Raw genomic sequence first — 17,086 nt, forward strand, 5'->3', positions numbered from 1 at the left:
ATTCTTCTCAATGTCAGCTTGTCAGTGACAACTTTTCATGATTCACACAGTCAAATGTCTTTGCATAGTCAATAAAGCACAAATAGACATTCTTCTGGTATTCCTTACTTTCACCTAGGATCCGTCTGACATCAGCAATTGATTTCCCTATTGCCACAGCCTCTTCTAAATTTTGCTTAAACTTTTGGCTGTTCCCTGTCTATGTGCTCTTCTAGCTGTTTTTGAATGATGTTCAGCAGTATTTTGTTTGCATGTGATATTAATTTTACTGTTCAATAGTTTCCACATTCAGTTAGATCACCCTTCTTGGGAACAGGAACAAAGGCACCTCTTCCGATCTGTTGGCCACACTTAGTTGTGAGATTTTTTTTTTTAATACTATTTTTCTTTTATACTGGTTTACTTACAAAGTTCATATACATTGTTTTTCACACTGGATCGTTCCCGCTTCCTTTACCTGACTCCTCTCTCAACCCATCAAATTGTATAGCACTTAGTTTTGCTTTATGCTTTACAAATACTAAGTGTTTAGTATTTCCAAGATATATCTTGGGAAAAGTGCAGCCAGAATATTCTTTGGAGGCAAAGATGACAAAGTTTCATCTCTCAAACTTTAGACATGTGACTGGGACAGGCTATTCCTTGGATAGGGACATCATTCTTGGAAAGTTAGAGGGTCAACAAAAGTGAGAAAGATCTTGGTAAGATGGATTGAGATGGTGACTGAAACTGTGGCCTCAAGTGTTTGAGAGATTGTGAGGATGGCATGGAATAGGACAGGGTTCAGGTCTGTTCTAATGGTTGCTATGATTTGTACTCAACAACACTTAACTTAGTGTACTTAGTAAGGAACTCTCAGAACACTGTGGTTAAACACCAAGCTACTAACTAAAAATCAGCTCAAAGGCACCAGATACACTAAAGTAGCAGATACCAGGTGGTCTGTGTCAGTACAGATTACAGCCTAGAAAACCCTTTGAGGCATTTCTGCTCTGTCCTTGCAACAGTACTCAGTAAATATTTTGATTGAGCATCTAAAATGATTAATAATAAAACTTTTATTTGAAGGATATTTTATTTCTCCAAATGACAAAAAATACATTTAATATAAAGAATATCTTTCAGATCTTGCAAACTAACTAGAATTTCTTTTCATTAAAAATATTTGAGAATATCCCTTTTCAAGATATAAAACTCTCTGTGTAATCTGCAATTTTCCATTTAATTTTGCCATTGTAGGTTGTAACACATAACTAACTGATTGCCTTCAGGTTGGAACCTACACAGCTGACTCTTCAGTGGATTTTCAGAGGCTGTAAATTGCAAATTGCACAGGGAAAATAGTCCATCTTTCTCCCACTGAACAACTGGTAAATTGGAACTACTTGCCTTTGATTTGAGAACTCAATTTCTACCTATTAGGCAACCAGATCTCTCTGTTGTGATTTATAGGAGTTATGATTTTAGTCTGTAAATTGGTTTGAGGACTGTCTTTAAAGAAAACGATTTGCTTCCATTTTTATTCTAATTTATTTACAAAGTTTGAATGCATTGTTTTTCACAAAAGATCCTTCCCATTCACCCCACTCACCACTGAATTCTGCAACCTTATGATTAACACCCTCCCCCATCCTCACCCCTCTATTTCCACCCTCCCCCCCCACCATGCATCCACATATTCATTCTACAATAATGGTTTTATACAGTATTTGTACTTGTGGGACTGAGTTATTTCACTCAGAATAATGCTTTCCTTGTGGGTTCACTCAGAATAATGTTCTCCAGTTTCTCCCAAGTTAGGGAGTAATTTACAAAATCATTGTTTCTGTGTGCTGCGTAGTATTCCATGGTATGAATGTACCACAACTTCTCAGTCCGTTTGTGGTTGGATATCTGGACTGCTTCCATGTTCTTGGAATGGTGAATAATGCTGCTCTGAACACTGGTGTACAAGTTTCGGTTTGAGCCTCAGTTCTCTTTTTTTTTTTTTTTTTTTGGTATATTTGAAGCAGTGGGATAGCTAGGGCATATAGAATTTCTGTGGTCAGCTTTTTGAGAAAGAGCCAAACTGCCTTCCAGAGTGGTTGTACCGTTGTACAACCCCACCAACATTATAAGAGTTCCCATCTCACTACATCCTCTCCAACATTTATTACTTGCTATCCTGTTGAACTTTGCCACTGCTACTAGAGTAAGATAGTATCTCATTGTGGTTTTGATTTGCATTTCTCTTATTGGCAGTGATTTGGAACATTTCTTCAAATGTCTGTTGGCCTTTGAATATCTTCCTCTGTGAAAATTCTTTCTGTGTCTTTTACCCATTTTGTAATTGGGATATCAGACTTTTTCTTGGGAAGGACCTGGCTTATTCTATAAACTTTCATTATGAGACTTGTCTGAGATTGTATTGCCAAATGTTTGTTCCAGCCAGTAGTTTTCTTTGCTTCCATTTTTAACTATTGCATCAGAGTTACAGAAAATAGTTAGCTTGTCAGTGATTGTACCTCAGACTTGTAAGTATTAATAAGCAGTATTATTCTGTAAACTTTCTGTGTGTAAAAGCTTATTGTGAATACACAAAAACAAAGGAGTGACTAGAATTTGCTTAATTTGTAAATTGAAAGCACTTCAGTTAAGTCTTTTGTAACTGTAAGTGACTAAACATAAAAAAACACCTCCCGCTCATGGCACATACCTAATTAATCAAACTAAAATTTGGAATGCAAGTTGAGCTGTAGTCATTCAAAAACAATTTGATTTGAAGTAAAGTCAAAGAACCTAAGAGTGAAAGGTTTATAAAATGGTTTTTCCTCCATACTCTTTTGTCGAATGCGCTGATTATAGGGTTCTTAGAAAAAGGATTTTTTTTTTAATTAAAATTTTGTAAGGGATTAACTTTGAAATGTTAGAGAAATCCTAGAGTACTAGAGAGCCAAATGTTTTAGGTCTTCGTTCGTAATTTGGTCTTGGAGTTAACTAAAAGTACAAGTTTTTCAATGCAATTACTATTGCTACTTGCTTCCAAAGCTTTGTTGCCAAGAAATACTCTACAGTATTGTGTTTCTTCTGATTTTGTTAGCGGATCAAACAATACTACATCTGATAATTTTATTTCCTAAAGCAAAAGAGGTCATTTTAACACTCAGCTAGTATTCTACATCCATTAGTCAGTCATACTTGTTCTCTAGTGATTTGGGTTAACTTTTAATCATGTTCATAGTAAGTCACTGGGTGTATGATGTTGGTTGAACACTGCACTCATTTTCCCATTCATGCTAGCTGAGAGAGTTAGAATACATATTGCATTCTGCTGATTATGCTACAAATGCTATAAAAATGCTTCCTGTGAATCATAGTTTATAGATGCCGTGTGCTTTGTGCATCAGTTTTCATTTCAGGGACATATATCAAGCCCAGTCTAGATCTTCCTCTGTTTTAGTGGCTGCCATCATGAACTGGCAGAGCTCATGCTTAATAGTCACAAACTTAGAGAATATGATCCTTTGAGTATTTATATCTGTACTTCTCAGTCAGAAACAAATCTTATATTTATGTACCTGAATAGTTAGAAGGTGCAAATCTATTTTAAAAGACATTCTGTTACTCATTCCTGCCAAGAGAAAGTTAAATAAGCATGTAATTTATGACTGCTCCACCTTTTTAAAAAAATTGTAAATTTGGAGTAAAGTAAGTCTATATATCACTATTATTGTTGTTGTGTGCTAAGGGATTATTATATTTCAGATACTCTCCTATACCTTTTACTTAGATTTCCCCACTGCTACCACTATCATATAAATTGTTATTTCTAGTTTACAGATTAAAAAGCAGAGGGGTCAGATTTACCCTAGGTAATATACTCTAAATCAGTCCTAATCTCTGCTTAGTTAATTCTTAAATTTGCCCACAATTCAGAAGTATTTCAGTTTTGTTTTGTTTTTTAAAGGAGAGCAAGCAATACCAGTACTCTTCCCAGAATAAATAACAGAATCTTGTATGGATGGTCTAGACTTTGATTTTTTTATTCTTGAAACATCATCTGATGACTGTAATGCGAAGGTAGGAAGGAGAGCCCCAGTTCCTTACTTTATATATTCCTTACTTTATTTTGTTTACTTGGTGAGGAGGAGTAAAACAAACCAAAAAATCACTGGTGGACCCTCCATATTTCTAAGAGGCTACAAATCTTTATAGGAGAAAATTGCCCATCTTTCTCCTAAGAGGCAGTTGGTAAATTTAAACTCCATTGACTCACTTCTTGGTTTAGCAGCACAGAGTATAGCGTACTATGCCGCCAAAGCTCCTTTTATTTGATAGTTTGTTGTTGTTGTTGTTGTTGTTGTGTACCATCATATTAGAACTGACCAATGACTGGCCCTCAACAAGGTTTTCAGAGGTCAGATGGGAAGGGATTTCCCATTTTTCTCCTGAAGCATAGCTTCTTACTGCTAGGCCATTGTTGCTGCTGCTGCTGCTGCTGCGTACCTTCAAGTCGGAACCAACCCATAGCTGACCCTCCCATGGGTTTTTAGAGACAGTTAATCACACAGGAAGAGACTTCCCATCTTTCTCCCATGGAACAGCTGGTGGGTTTGAACCATATGCATTTTTGGCAGTGCCCCTCCTTACCAGTAAGCCTCCATAGATATATATGCAGCTCCGGTGGCCTAGTGTGTAAGGAGTTGCCCTGCTTGTGCAAAGCCCCATGGTTCAGATCCACCAGCCACTCCACAGAAAAACAATGTACAGTATCTTCCTATACATTTTACAGCCTCTGAAAACCCACACTGGAGGGTCAGCTGTAAGCTGGTCCTGACTTTATGGCACATAACAGTAACAAACACTATATATCAAGGAAGGTAAATATATGTCATAGAAGATATGATACCATTGAATATGAATACTTTCCATCTAGAATAACAATGTCTCGCTCCCTCAAAATAAAACAATCAACCAAGAAGCTTAAGTTGGTAAAACTCTAGAAAAATAAATTTACAGATTCTAAAATTAGAAACATTTTAAGAAGAAAAAATGTGTTCATTCTACATTGTTAATGGGAAGATAATTAACTTTACAAATTAACAATTACTACCTTTCTGATCTAAGGAAGGCCCCAAAAACTCTCAGTAAAGTTTTGAGAAAAGGAAATGTGGTAGGCCAGATCCAGATAGTATAGTATAGAAGGTCATGTTGTTGTTGTTGTTTTTGTTGTTTAATGCTGTCGAGTCGTAGACAACTCATAGTGACCCTATGAACGAACAGCCTGAGCACTGTTCGTACATAGAGTTTTCGGAGGCAAGCCATTTTGGAAGTGGATGCCACTCCTGCTTCCAAGCTTGGGAAACTCCAGCCAACACTGTCCACCATGGGTGCCCATTACCACGATTGGCACATCACTGTCATCACAGCAACCACGAGTTACCTCTGTACAGCAACGCACAGACCAGTGCTATGCCACCTAGAAGAATGATTGACAGGAAGACAATTTGAACCTGGCCAAGGGCCGCAGGCCGAGGGCCTTTTGGGCTTAAGGCCGCCTCCTGGTTCAAACCCTAGGCCCAGGCTGGCTAGCCTCACTCCAGGGACAGAGCAAACCTGCACATCAAAATATTCCTGGAAAAGCAGTCGACTCCAAAAGCTTGCCACGATTCCTGCACTCCCACCACCACGCTCCTGCCTTCTGGCAAGGAGAGCTTCCCAAGAGCCTGGGAGGAGCTGGCCAAACCAGGAACAACATGGCCACTTCTTCCCAGCTGCCTAGCCCAAGGCAGAAGATCATATAGAAGATTGTAATTGACAGGGATGATTTTTCATACATTATATTAGGATGAATCTTTGGCTCCTGCCACTGTCATACCTCTGCTGATGATATAAAAGACTTGATAGAGGCAACAAGCCAATAGCTGTAGACTGATTCATCTTACCATGCATGCAAGCTCTATAGGCAGACCAGTAGTAATTTGTGTGGGGTCATCAAGTGTCATACCTCCTCACTGGTATTCTTGAACTCAGTTTATCCTTGTGTGACAGGTTGGTGGCTGGATCATAAAGTAAGGTGAAATGTGCTTTTGATTTGTTACACCTGGTACACATTCTTATTCTGACTAGACTTTGAAGGTAGACTAGTGTTTGTGGTCCAGCCTTGCTAACAAAGTGAGAAACTCAGACTTCTAGTGAGGCAAATGAGGTTTTACATCCCCCCTTCCTCCCTTCCAAGAGAACATGGTATAAAAGAAATGTTGAACTTTATGAAGAAAATCCTCCAATATAAATGTTATATGGAAAGAGAATGAATTAAACTTTATTCTAAGAGTTTCCTCCTTCCAAAAAAACCATTGCATGCATTGACTTTAGGAACATGAGTAATGATAGTGATTGGAAAACTATACAGTTTTCCGGCTTTCCCAATAGTGTGGCCTTATTGTTTTGCAAATGATTTCTCAACCACAATGTAGCCATATTCTAATAAAAGCATTTTACTTCATTAATGATGACCCAGAAAGGTTTTATTAATCAATTTCTGAATGTTAAACTGTCTCCTGAAATAACTTCTTAGACTTGTGACAAATATAAAACTAATGCCATTTTTCAAATCATGTTAAAATATATGCATTGGCAGTTGTTTTGCATTAAGATAGATTGTATTTATTGTATTTATATAAATATATTGATGACTTAACAACTTGGCATTTTACAAAGATAATAACACATTCTAACTATTCAAATTTCTAAAATCCAATGCCCATAGAAAAATGTATGTTTTATGGATTTTCATGAATAGACCATTTTCATTTTGGTCAAAATATAAAGAAAAAAATTAAAAATTCTGAAATACAAACTCTTTAACATAGATCATTTAAAGGCAGAATTCGGAGAAGAAAAACCCACCATTTTCATGTTGGGGAGGTCAAAAAAGACTAGGTGTTATAACATTTATATTTGTGATGTTTAACAAGAGAAAAATTCTGCTAAGGATTTTTATAATGATTATTTCACATACTAAAATTTTCATTTGATTCGCTTGGACAGTAAGAAAACATAGAGACCTGTGTAGTGTTAGATTTCTTGTAGTTCTTCAGTAAATGTGCAAGCCTATTCATTAACATTTCTAAAACATAATAAATAATGTGTTTGTTTTCAGGATTACAGCTCTGCTTTATCAGAAGTGCAAGTTTTGTACTAAAATATCTTCTTATGTCATGTAATATGGTAGATTATTCACACATTGGCTTTTTTTTCAGAAGACAAGTTCTACACAATGGGTGTTAGAAATCGCTTTTCAATAAAGGAAGCTGTGGTGGAAGCGGAGGTGCAGTAGTGGATAAATTGTGCAAAAGGCAGCTTGTTTGGAAATCAAACTTAACAACTTGCAATCACTAGTTAATATAACTGCTTTAAATTTACAGACAGTGGGAGTAGCTCACCGTTACCCAAGTATGCTTCATCTCCCAAACCAAACAACAGCTACATGTTCAAACGGGAGCCCCCAGAGGGATGTGAGCGAGTGAAGGTCTTTGAGGAAATGGCGTAAGTAATGTCTTTTCTATCAGCTGGGATCTGCAAAGCTGTAAAGCTTTATGCTGAGACCGGTTGATTACAGATGAATCAACTGCTACATCCAGCTGATAATGTGTTTCAAAAGCAAATTCAAAGAGAACTGAATAGACATGAGACCTTATTGAAGGAAAATTAGAATCTGTATGGTAGGAACGTATAAACCAATATAAAGAAAGAAAAACTCATCCTTACTCTATAAAAGGTCTGTTTGGTTTTTTTTAAAAAAAAAGGTCTGTTTTTAATTATTAAAATTTTCCCTTGAAGAGCTCAACAAAATTTAGGTAGCTAACAAAAAGACATTTAGGAGCAAAGTTTATATCCATGTGTGGCTAGCCTAACAGTGATTCCACATGCCAGGAGGAATTTCGTCTCCTTCCTTTTTAAACACATCTAGTGTCTGTTCTTCATGGAATTCAGACTTTCTGTTTCACAGATTGTTTTTTCTTTGTGATATTTGAATATGTATAAATTAGAAATGAAATAAAAATAAGCTTATAGTGTTAACGCTTTGCAGAATAACTCAGAAAAAGACTGGCTGTAGGACTCTCTCATCCCTTTGTCCTGGTGTGGTGTCTAGTGGAAGCCACTGTCCTCACAACATAGAAGGGGACAGAGTGCAAGAGTTGATTGCTTTGCTCCTAGGAGTAGGAAGAGAGATGCAGAAAACGCAAAATGTTGACATGCAAATACAGGGCAGGATAATTAATGACCCACTATACTTTTTCTTAACAGAAAAGGTAATTCCAAACTTGAATAATCTTCAGCCATAATGTTTGAATTTTTTTTCCATATTCTTACTTGACTGCAATCAAGCAAAAGAAAAAAATTCATCATCACATGGGCTATTTATCAAAGCCTAGACCTTTGAAATGCTTTTGTCTCCTGTACAACTTTTTAGTGCTGTGTATGTTACCAGTCTGCTAGCTGACTTGTGCTATGGAAGATGTTTATTCCTCTGTGTACTTAATCCCATTCCCTGCCATTCACATTTAGTTGTTTTAAAGAATTCTAATTCATTCAAAGAGTATTTTAAGTAATTATAATCCTAATTTTGTTTTATACTTTTAGGTCTCGCCAGCCTGTCTCAACCCCTTTGTTTTCATGTCCTGACAAAAACAAGGTTAATTTCATCCCAACGGGATCAGCTTTCTGTCCTGTAAAACTTCTCGGCCCTCTCTTACCGGCCTCTGACTTGATGCTCAAGAACTCTCCAAACTCCGGGCAGAGCTCAGCTCTTGCCACTCTGACCGTTGAGCAGCTTACGTCCCGGGTTTCCTTTGCGTCTCTTTCTGATGACACCAGCACAATGGGTTCCACAGACGTCTCGGTCCAGCAGTCATCTCAGCAGCAGCAGCTTCTGCAAGAACTGCAGGGTGAGGAACACATCCCTGCTCACAACTATGTGATCATCTAAAGCCGGGGGGAGCTGGCCTCTGCCCTGTGTTCTGTGGATTAGAAACTAGATCACATACGTCTATCTGCATGGAGTGACAGATTTTCTAAACACAACCACCACCAACAACAAAATAATTATCAGCATTCTAAGGTATCTCTAAACATTGATCTTGGCAGGGACGGAACTCCTGTGAGCAGTTTTTGTGGAAAGCAGTAATGCTTGCAAAATATGTGTGTCATTCAGCATTTTAAGTGGAGACTATGCATTTCATAGTATGTCTGACAGATTAGTACTGTGTCCTGTGTTTTGTCCTAAATTCTTCAGTATAAATAAGCTCTATATCAAAAAGTTGCCTGTCTAAATAGAATGTCAACAAAACAATGTCTTGCTGTGTTTTGTCCTATGGAAAATACTGTACTTCAGGATTATGTTTACAATTGATCCAGGTGTTTGTTTCTAACTTCTGTAATACATACAATGCAAAAAAATATAAATAAATAAATATATATATATATGGCCACAACAGTTGCACAGTGCCCACCCTATGGCCTAGCTTCAGGTACTTCAGTTGAAGTCTAAACTCAGGTAACTTGGAATGTATATTTTATTGGATATTAAATATTTCACAGCTAAAAAGCTAAAGAGGGAACATCACTCTTTTGCCTTTCCTTATTTTATGCATTTCCCTTTCCTCATTACATTCCACATTTTTGGAATAAAAAGTGCATTCAGCCCTAGGAGACCGATAATCCTGGACATGGGTGAACATGAGGAGAACCAGCAAATCTGTGGTGTCTGGCATCACTTTTGTCATGTGGTTACAAGTAAAACAACTTGTTGCATTCACTGTTTCACTGTTTAAACATGTGTAACGTTGTAAATGTGGCTTTTTTTATTATTATTAAGTTCAGATGTTGCTCAGCTAATGACTGTTAACAATGTTGCAAATAAAATATTCAGTACTAGGCTATCCATAACATTCCATATTGTGTATGATGAAATTTGAAGATAAGGATGTCTAGGTTTAATTTCAAAACAGTTGAAGCTGAATGATTGAGACTTTTTTTATGTTGACTGTTAAGGTCAAGGAATGCTACTGTTACGGAAATTCTTTAATTTGCAGATTAAAAATGACACACTTTGGTGTTTTGTTTTCCTCAAACAGTTTAGGTGTGTGAGCTGCTTTTACATGTGGTAAGAGGATACAAGGGTCTCAGAATCTATACAGTTTAAGCAGGTGATTGATAATTTACACATGTAGTGATATCATTTAAGCCTCTCATTAAATACTGTTGTGAGTACTTAAGATTTTGGATGTGTGGATGGAACATAAATCCAAATAAATAGCCTTGAACTTGTAGACTTCAGTTCTTAGCAAAACATGAAGAGTGCCCTGGATATTCCTGTTTGATCAGTGGAAAGACCCAACTTTCAGATACTGTTTTCTTCAGCACAAAGAAGGTATCCAAAAGGAAAAAGAAGCCCTTGTATTTTTATTCCATAGCTTCCAGTTTGCTAAAGCCTAGCTTTGTTTCATCTGCACCTAAAATGTATGGCACAATTTTCTTAAGAATTAGGAAAACCAAGTGCCTAACAGATACAGGAGCGTTTCAGTTCCCTTTAAGCATTCCTCAACTTTTTTTTCTTCTTAAGAGGTTGAAGAATGAGGTGATAAGATAGCAACACAATTGATTATTTTATTTTAAAGAAATGAATGTGTATGTGTGTGTATTTTGTGCATTATTTTGTTATCATCCCAATTCTCTTCTTTCCACCAAAGTTTGCAGTAATATTCTCTCCTGAAGGTGCATTCTGGCTCCTTGAAATTAGTCAGTGTTATATTGTAGGAGACTGTCATGGAGAAAAGGACTCAGTTTACTTTTGCCATTTTCACAGGGGGATCTTTTAAAACAATCTTTTCAGCAGCAGACACCTTTAACCCTAATAATCTCAGGCCTTGATGAAAATACTATATTTTGTAGATTATGGTTAAAGGGAGAAAATACTAGTTCTGTAAGATAAATATGAGCTCCATTTAACTTCTGATCTCTGAATTAGCATTACAAAATGTGTTGATCTTGTGCTCTGCTTCTGTCCAAATGAGATGCAATAGTATCACAATCATTTTCAGAAAGATGGACTGAGTATGTTTTTTTGGTGATGAAATCTAACGTACGATATTTATAGTGATGTGCTCTTATTTTTCTCATGAGAAACTAAATATTAATTGTGTTGTACATTTGTTCTTAGCATATATTAAAAGTTTTGAACCAAATGTGTTAAAGCTTATGCTTTGCCATGTAAATTACCCAGAAGTTGTTGAGCTCAAATGTATCCTACATCAAGCTGTAGAAATTTGTCGAGAATTGTTTAAATTTTGTATATAGTTGTACTGTTTAACTGTAGCCACTGCGCTGAACAGTATTCGAGTTACCATACAATATGGCTTTACACAAGGAAATGTGTGGCTTTTGTTTTGTATTTTTTTCAGTATAGAAGTTTCTGTGTCTTATTTAAATAAAGTTATTAGTAAAACTTGAATTGTTCACATATGTGTTTGGAAAGACTTGGGTGGTTAGCACAGTATCAGACCGAGACTAATTCAGCTCAGGGTAATGGCAGTATTCAGTGTTCATTGAGTTCCTGGCATGCACTTACAGGGCTGAAGGGCATCTCACTGGATCAGATTTCTACAGCCTCGTTTCCTCTTGACATTTAATTTACACACTTTCCATTACAAAGTAAGAAACTAGATGTCTTAAGTTCCAAGTCTTTGCATTGAATACAACCATGAGTACTTAAATAGAGATCACATTGTCCACACTTCATTATTTTATACCTAAGAATTACTTCTGGAAGTGAATTTTTTTTTAAGTTCCTGGAAATAACCTTAAATGAAGTTGCCTATTCTGTGCAAAGAGAGCTTAAGCAATTTTCTGTTTCATCCATTTTCTGCACAAATTCAAACTTTAAAAAAAAATACACTGCCTTCTAGGTGTTTTTGACTTATAACAATCCTTAAGATGGAGTAGACCTGCTCCATATGGTTTCCAGGACTAAAAATGTAGCAAACAGATGGACAAATTCTCCTACCAAGTGGCTGATGGGGTCTAACCACTGACCTTGTGCAAGCAGCTGAATGCTTATCCACTGTGCCACCAGTCATTTTTATGCTCAGATTAAAGTTAAGGGGGTAAAAACCAAACTGGATTCTGATAGACCAGATAGTGCACAAAGGAAAAACTGAGTCACGTTGAGAAATAGTTTCTAGCAGAATGTTCCTCATTCTCTAAACACAACCAAACTTATAAGATTTGACCTTTAAAATGTTTGGTGATTTTGACTCATAAAAATAATACATTTATAGTGTATAATTAGGTAGAAAATCATCCTATGTAATTACTATTTGCTATTTAAAAATTTTATTCCAAGTAAATGTGAAAGTAAAGTTTAATTCTCAGGACCAACTCTGCTTGACTCAATTATATAAGCTTGAAATAAACAGCTCTGAAAAGCAATACTTGTAAAAACTAACCTAAACAATGGCAAGGAAAAGGAAGAAGCCTAAGAATTTCTTACATGTTTAACCTAGAGATAATCTCTTAAAGTTCAATTATTTTACTGTTGCAAAATTAGTGATAAATATACACCTCACAACATTTTCAGAATTAACTAGTGATTTTTTTTAATGTCCAGCCTGTTAGAAAGACACATCCAATTTAGGAATATTTAATCATTTTACTCTGAAAACTTAATTTCTAGGTAATTGCTTTGAGAGAAATTAAGTCCTTCTTCCCCCTTGCTTTTGAAAAACGGAAAATGTTTGAAGAACCATGACAGGAGAGGTTTATTATAAACTATAATCTTGATAACAATTTAAACACTAGCTTTATTGTCATATGAAGGGGAACAATCTCATATGCTTCACATTTCTTCTGTGAACTTTCTTCTTGCATTAGCTATTAGGCTTACATGTTAACATACCAAAAACCTGACCCCCTGCCAGCAAGTCAATTCCAACTCACAGTGATCCCCCACATCTGGTTTTTGAGGCTGTAAATCTTTATATGGGGAGACTGCCCCAGAGCAGCTGGTGAATTTCAAATCCTGGCCTCTTGGTTAGCAGTGCCACACAATACACTAACCCATCAGAGCCCTTCCTCGCATAAACTTGTTTTATGTCCTACATTGCCATGTTGTTAGATGCCATTGAGTCAAGTCTGATGCATAGCAAACCTATACAACAACAAATCTGAGCCCTGTCCTATCCTGTGCCATCTTCATCATCTCTGACATGCTTGAACCCATTCCTGCAGTGACTGTGTCGATCCATCTCCTTGAGGAGCGTCCTCACTTTCACTGACCACCTTTCCAAAAATGATGTCCCGTACCAGGGAATAGCTCCTCCTAAAAACATACTCAAAGTATGTGAGACAGCTTCAGCATCCTTGCCTTCAGTGAGCACCCTGGCTGCACCTTATCCATTATGTGCCTGTTCTTTTGTTAGTTCGTGGGGTACCAGTAATCCTCTCTAACTTCAGAACTCAAAAACATCATTCATTCTGCCATCCTTATTCATTGTCCAGCTTGCAGATGCATAGCAAGTGATTGAAAAGAGCATGGCCAGAACCAAAGGCACATTAGTCTTCGAACTGACGTCATTGCTCTTCAGTATTTTGGAGAGGTCTCTGACAGTGGACCCATGGGATAGCTAGAAGTGAATCAGTCCTGTTACTTGGTTTTATAACATTGCATACACTACATTATGCCCTAAGCGGAATAATAACTGTCTCATTACCTTATCATATTCTATAATTCTTGTGTATATTTGTTTCTTTGTCCTGACAAGGTAAGCCCTCTAAAAAAGAAAGTGCTAAAGAGCAATATTATCAGTGTCAAGATTAAGGTGCCCACAATCCATGCCATGGTATTTTCAGTTGCTTCATATGCATATGAAAACTGGACAATGAACAAGAAAGACCAAAGGAGAACCAATGCCTTTGAGTTGTAGTGTTGGTGAAGAATACTTGGTATGACACGTACTGGCCACAGATCAAACAAATCTGTATTGGAATAAATACAGCCAGGATCCTCCTTAGAAGCATGAATGAGGAGACATAGCCTCACACCTTTGACATGCTATCAGGACATCATGCTTAGATAGAGGGTCAGAGAAGGAAAAGAGAACCCTCAAAAAGATGGGTGACACCGTGACTGAAACGATGGGTCAAGGCACAATGGAAAGGATGAAGATCCGGTAGGTTTCCATTCCTCGGGGACATAGGCTTTGAGTCAAGTAGCTGACACCTAACCTTGAAACCGTCAATTGTGTTACCTCTGTGTACCGCCATTGTGCTTTTTCTGTCTCTCGGTTATTTCTGCTTTCAGCATTCGATCACTTTGGGATCAAAATATTTTCACTGTGTAGTCTTCCTACTCTCAACAAAAGTATCTTATACTTGAGATGAATACTTCTGTTCACTACCTTTCTTTCTAAAGGGGCTTGCTGCTCCTCTTAAGAGGCTAAAACAAGCCATCTCTTGATACCCATGTCGTTGTGAAATGGAAGTGGAGATTCACTTTAACCTGAGACTCTTTCTAGGTCTAAATTGTCATGCTGCCTTACACACTGCTTTTTACCAAGGGATATCTCACATGTCTGTTTCTTCCTTCCCTAGACCCTCAGCAAGATGTATTGACACTGACCATAACAATGAACTTGAGCATGGCAGAGATCATGCCTATAGTACAGGTTTAGGGCAAGATTCAATTTGTTGTTCATAGGACAGCTATGAGTTGTATCATGATAGATGAGGAAAAAACTGGAATTGTCAGAGTTCATCCTACTTAGATCCACAATCCACTTCCTTGGTACCAGCAGTCAGGAGATCAGGAGACATAGATAGCACTTTGAGTAACTTGGCTGCTGTCAGAGATCGCTCTAAAATACTGAAGAGAATGATAACTCTGTAGACTAAAGTGTTGCTGATTCAAGCCATGGTCTCTTCAGTTACTAGCTTATACATCTCAGAGCTGACAATGAAAAACTATGACAAGAGTAATTGATGCTTTTGAATTGTGGTGTTAGTGGAGGGTACCGAATATCCCTTGGAATCCCATAAGAACAAACAGATGTGTCTTGGGGAAAGTGCAGTCACAGTATCCCTGAGAGACAAGGATAGTGAAAATTCACCTCACATCCTTTGGGCATGTTGCTAGAAAAGGCTATTCCTTGAAAAGGATATCGTGCCCAGAAAGGTAGCAGAAGAGAGGAATTGATAGAGTGGCTGAAACAATGGGCTCACTTTTGTCAGATATGATAAGTATGGCACAGGATAAGACAGGACTCAGATTTGATGTTATTTGTATTATATGAGTCATACTTAGTGACACTTAATAATAAGCTGTAGTCATAAATTTGGCAGCAATTAACAACAAGTAGCAACAACTGGAAAGGTGTTGCACTGCCAACACATAGGTACGCAGTTTGGATCCACCAGTGGCTCTGCAAGAGAAAGAGAAATAATCTCCTGAGCGATTTATTGCCTCTGAAACCCGTTGGAGGGTCAGCTATGGTGAATTCTGACTCAATAGTACACGACAGCAATATACACTCCATTGATGAACTTGGTGGAGCATTTGGAGTTCTGTGGAAATGGTATCTTAATTCACACCTTAAAGGAGCCCTGGCTGCTTAGTGGTAGGAAATTGTGCTGCCAGAGCAAAGGTACATGATTTGAATCCTCTGCAAGAGAAAGATGGACAATCAACTCTGGTGTGATTTCCTCCCTGGCTTCTGAAAACCATGAAACTGGTCAGCTATGGGTCAGCTCCAACTCTGTGGTATACAACAACAACAACAGTAATTCACACACAAATAAAAATCTGAATGTTATAATATGGCCCCATGGCTCCAGCTGTCTGCAGATCAATTCACATACTACTTGCTGTTTCAACCTCCAGGAGTAAATGGAATGAAGACTTTGCCTTGTCCCTTGTTTTTCCAAAATCAGTTCTTTCACACCTGTTCTTGTTTCCCAGATAGCTAGACTGGAATTCTATGTTTTTTTCCACTTAAATCTCTACTGTCTTTCCATATCTCTATTATCTCAGACTAAATTTCAAGCTGCACAGACATGGTGGCGGATCAAAGAGCCATGCCATATGGATGAAAGAGTGAACCACATTTGAAATAAGATTCTGCTAGCAAGGAAACAAAATTACTGAATATGATAAACTTCTAATAACCTCTATTGTTATGGACCAGAAATCAACCAACAACTTACCCTTGGGCAAAATCCTACCTCCTGCTAGTTTTTGTTAACACTTTGTTATATTTCACTTTGTGTTGCATATGGCTGCTCTTCAATATGGTAGCAGAGATAGTAGTAATTGCAACAGAGATCATCTGGTCCATAATGCTTGACATTCACTTACTAGTGAACTCTGTGGCCTAGTGGCAAGAAGTGCACTGCAATCCCAAAGGCACACAGTTCAGGCCACCAGATGCTCTGCTGGAGAAGGATGAGCAATCTCCTCCTGTGCAATTAACTGCTTCTGATAACCCGCTGGAGGATTAGCTATGAGTTGGTTCCGACTCTACGGTACACAACAACAACAGGGATCTCTAGGGAGATCTGGTGGCGTAATGGTGTCAACTCAAAGGCATGCAGTTTGAACCCACCAGCTGCTCTGCAAAAGAAAGATGGGAAGTCTCCTCTCATGCAACTCTCAGTCTCTGAAAACCCACTGAAGGGTCAGCTATAAGTTGTTTCTGACTTAACGGTATTGTAAAAGGAGTAGCAGTAACATGAGGAAGGCCAAGTCTGACTTCTACTCCATAAAAGGGATCTGTCCCATCAATAATATCTATAGTACTAAACAAATAGCTACATGGACAGACATGCCACCCCACATGCTCCTGCACCTATTTCTATGAACCGTTGTGTCCAATGTCTGTTGCAACTTGACTCATAGACTTTAGTCATAGTTCTGGTGGTTATTAGGGAAATAGGTTGGGGAGTGAGGGAGACAAAGAATAGCACACAATGCAATTCCAGGTTTAGTCCAGCAGGTCCAAGCCAGATTAACAAGACACAATTCCTAAATTAGTGAAAGTCCAAGTTCAGTTCA

At 37.7% G+C, this 17,086-nt stretch overlaps 1 protein-coding gene across 1 annotated transcript in view; it reads left to right on the plus strand.

The window, feature by feature from the left end:
* The window catches only part of GLCCI1 (glucocorticoid induced transcript 1), a 149,823-nt gene extending 140,852 nt beyond the window's left edge, over nt 1-8,971 (plus strand). The window contains exons 8-9 of the mRNA XM_006880375.1: nt 7,407-7,527; nt 8,626-8,971. Of these exons, the coding sequence (XP_006880437.1) occupies nt 7,407-7,527; nt 8,626-8,971 (467 nt within the window). The remainder of the gene's footprint in view (nt 1-7,406; nt 7,528-8,625) is intronic.
* Nucleotides 8,972-17,086: the final 8,115 nt, after the last annotated feature.

The sequence above is a fragment of the Elephantulus edwardii genome, unplaced genomic scaffold (genome assembly GCF_000299155.1).
Source record: "Elephantulus edwardii isolate Elephantulus edwardi_28Jun2011 unplaced genomic scaffold, EleEdw1.0 scaffold00007, whole genome shotgun sequence".
Classification (NCBI taxonomy): Eukaryota; Metazoa; Chordata; class Mammalia; order Macroscelidea; family Macroscelididae; genus Elephantulus; species Elephantulus edwardii.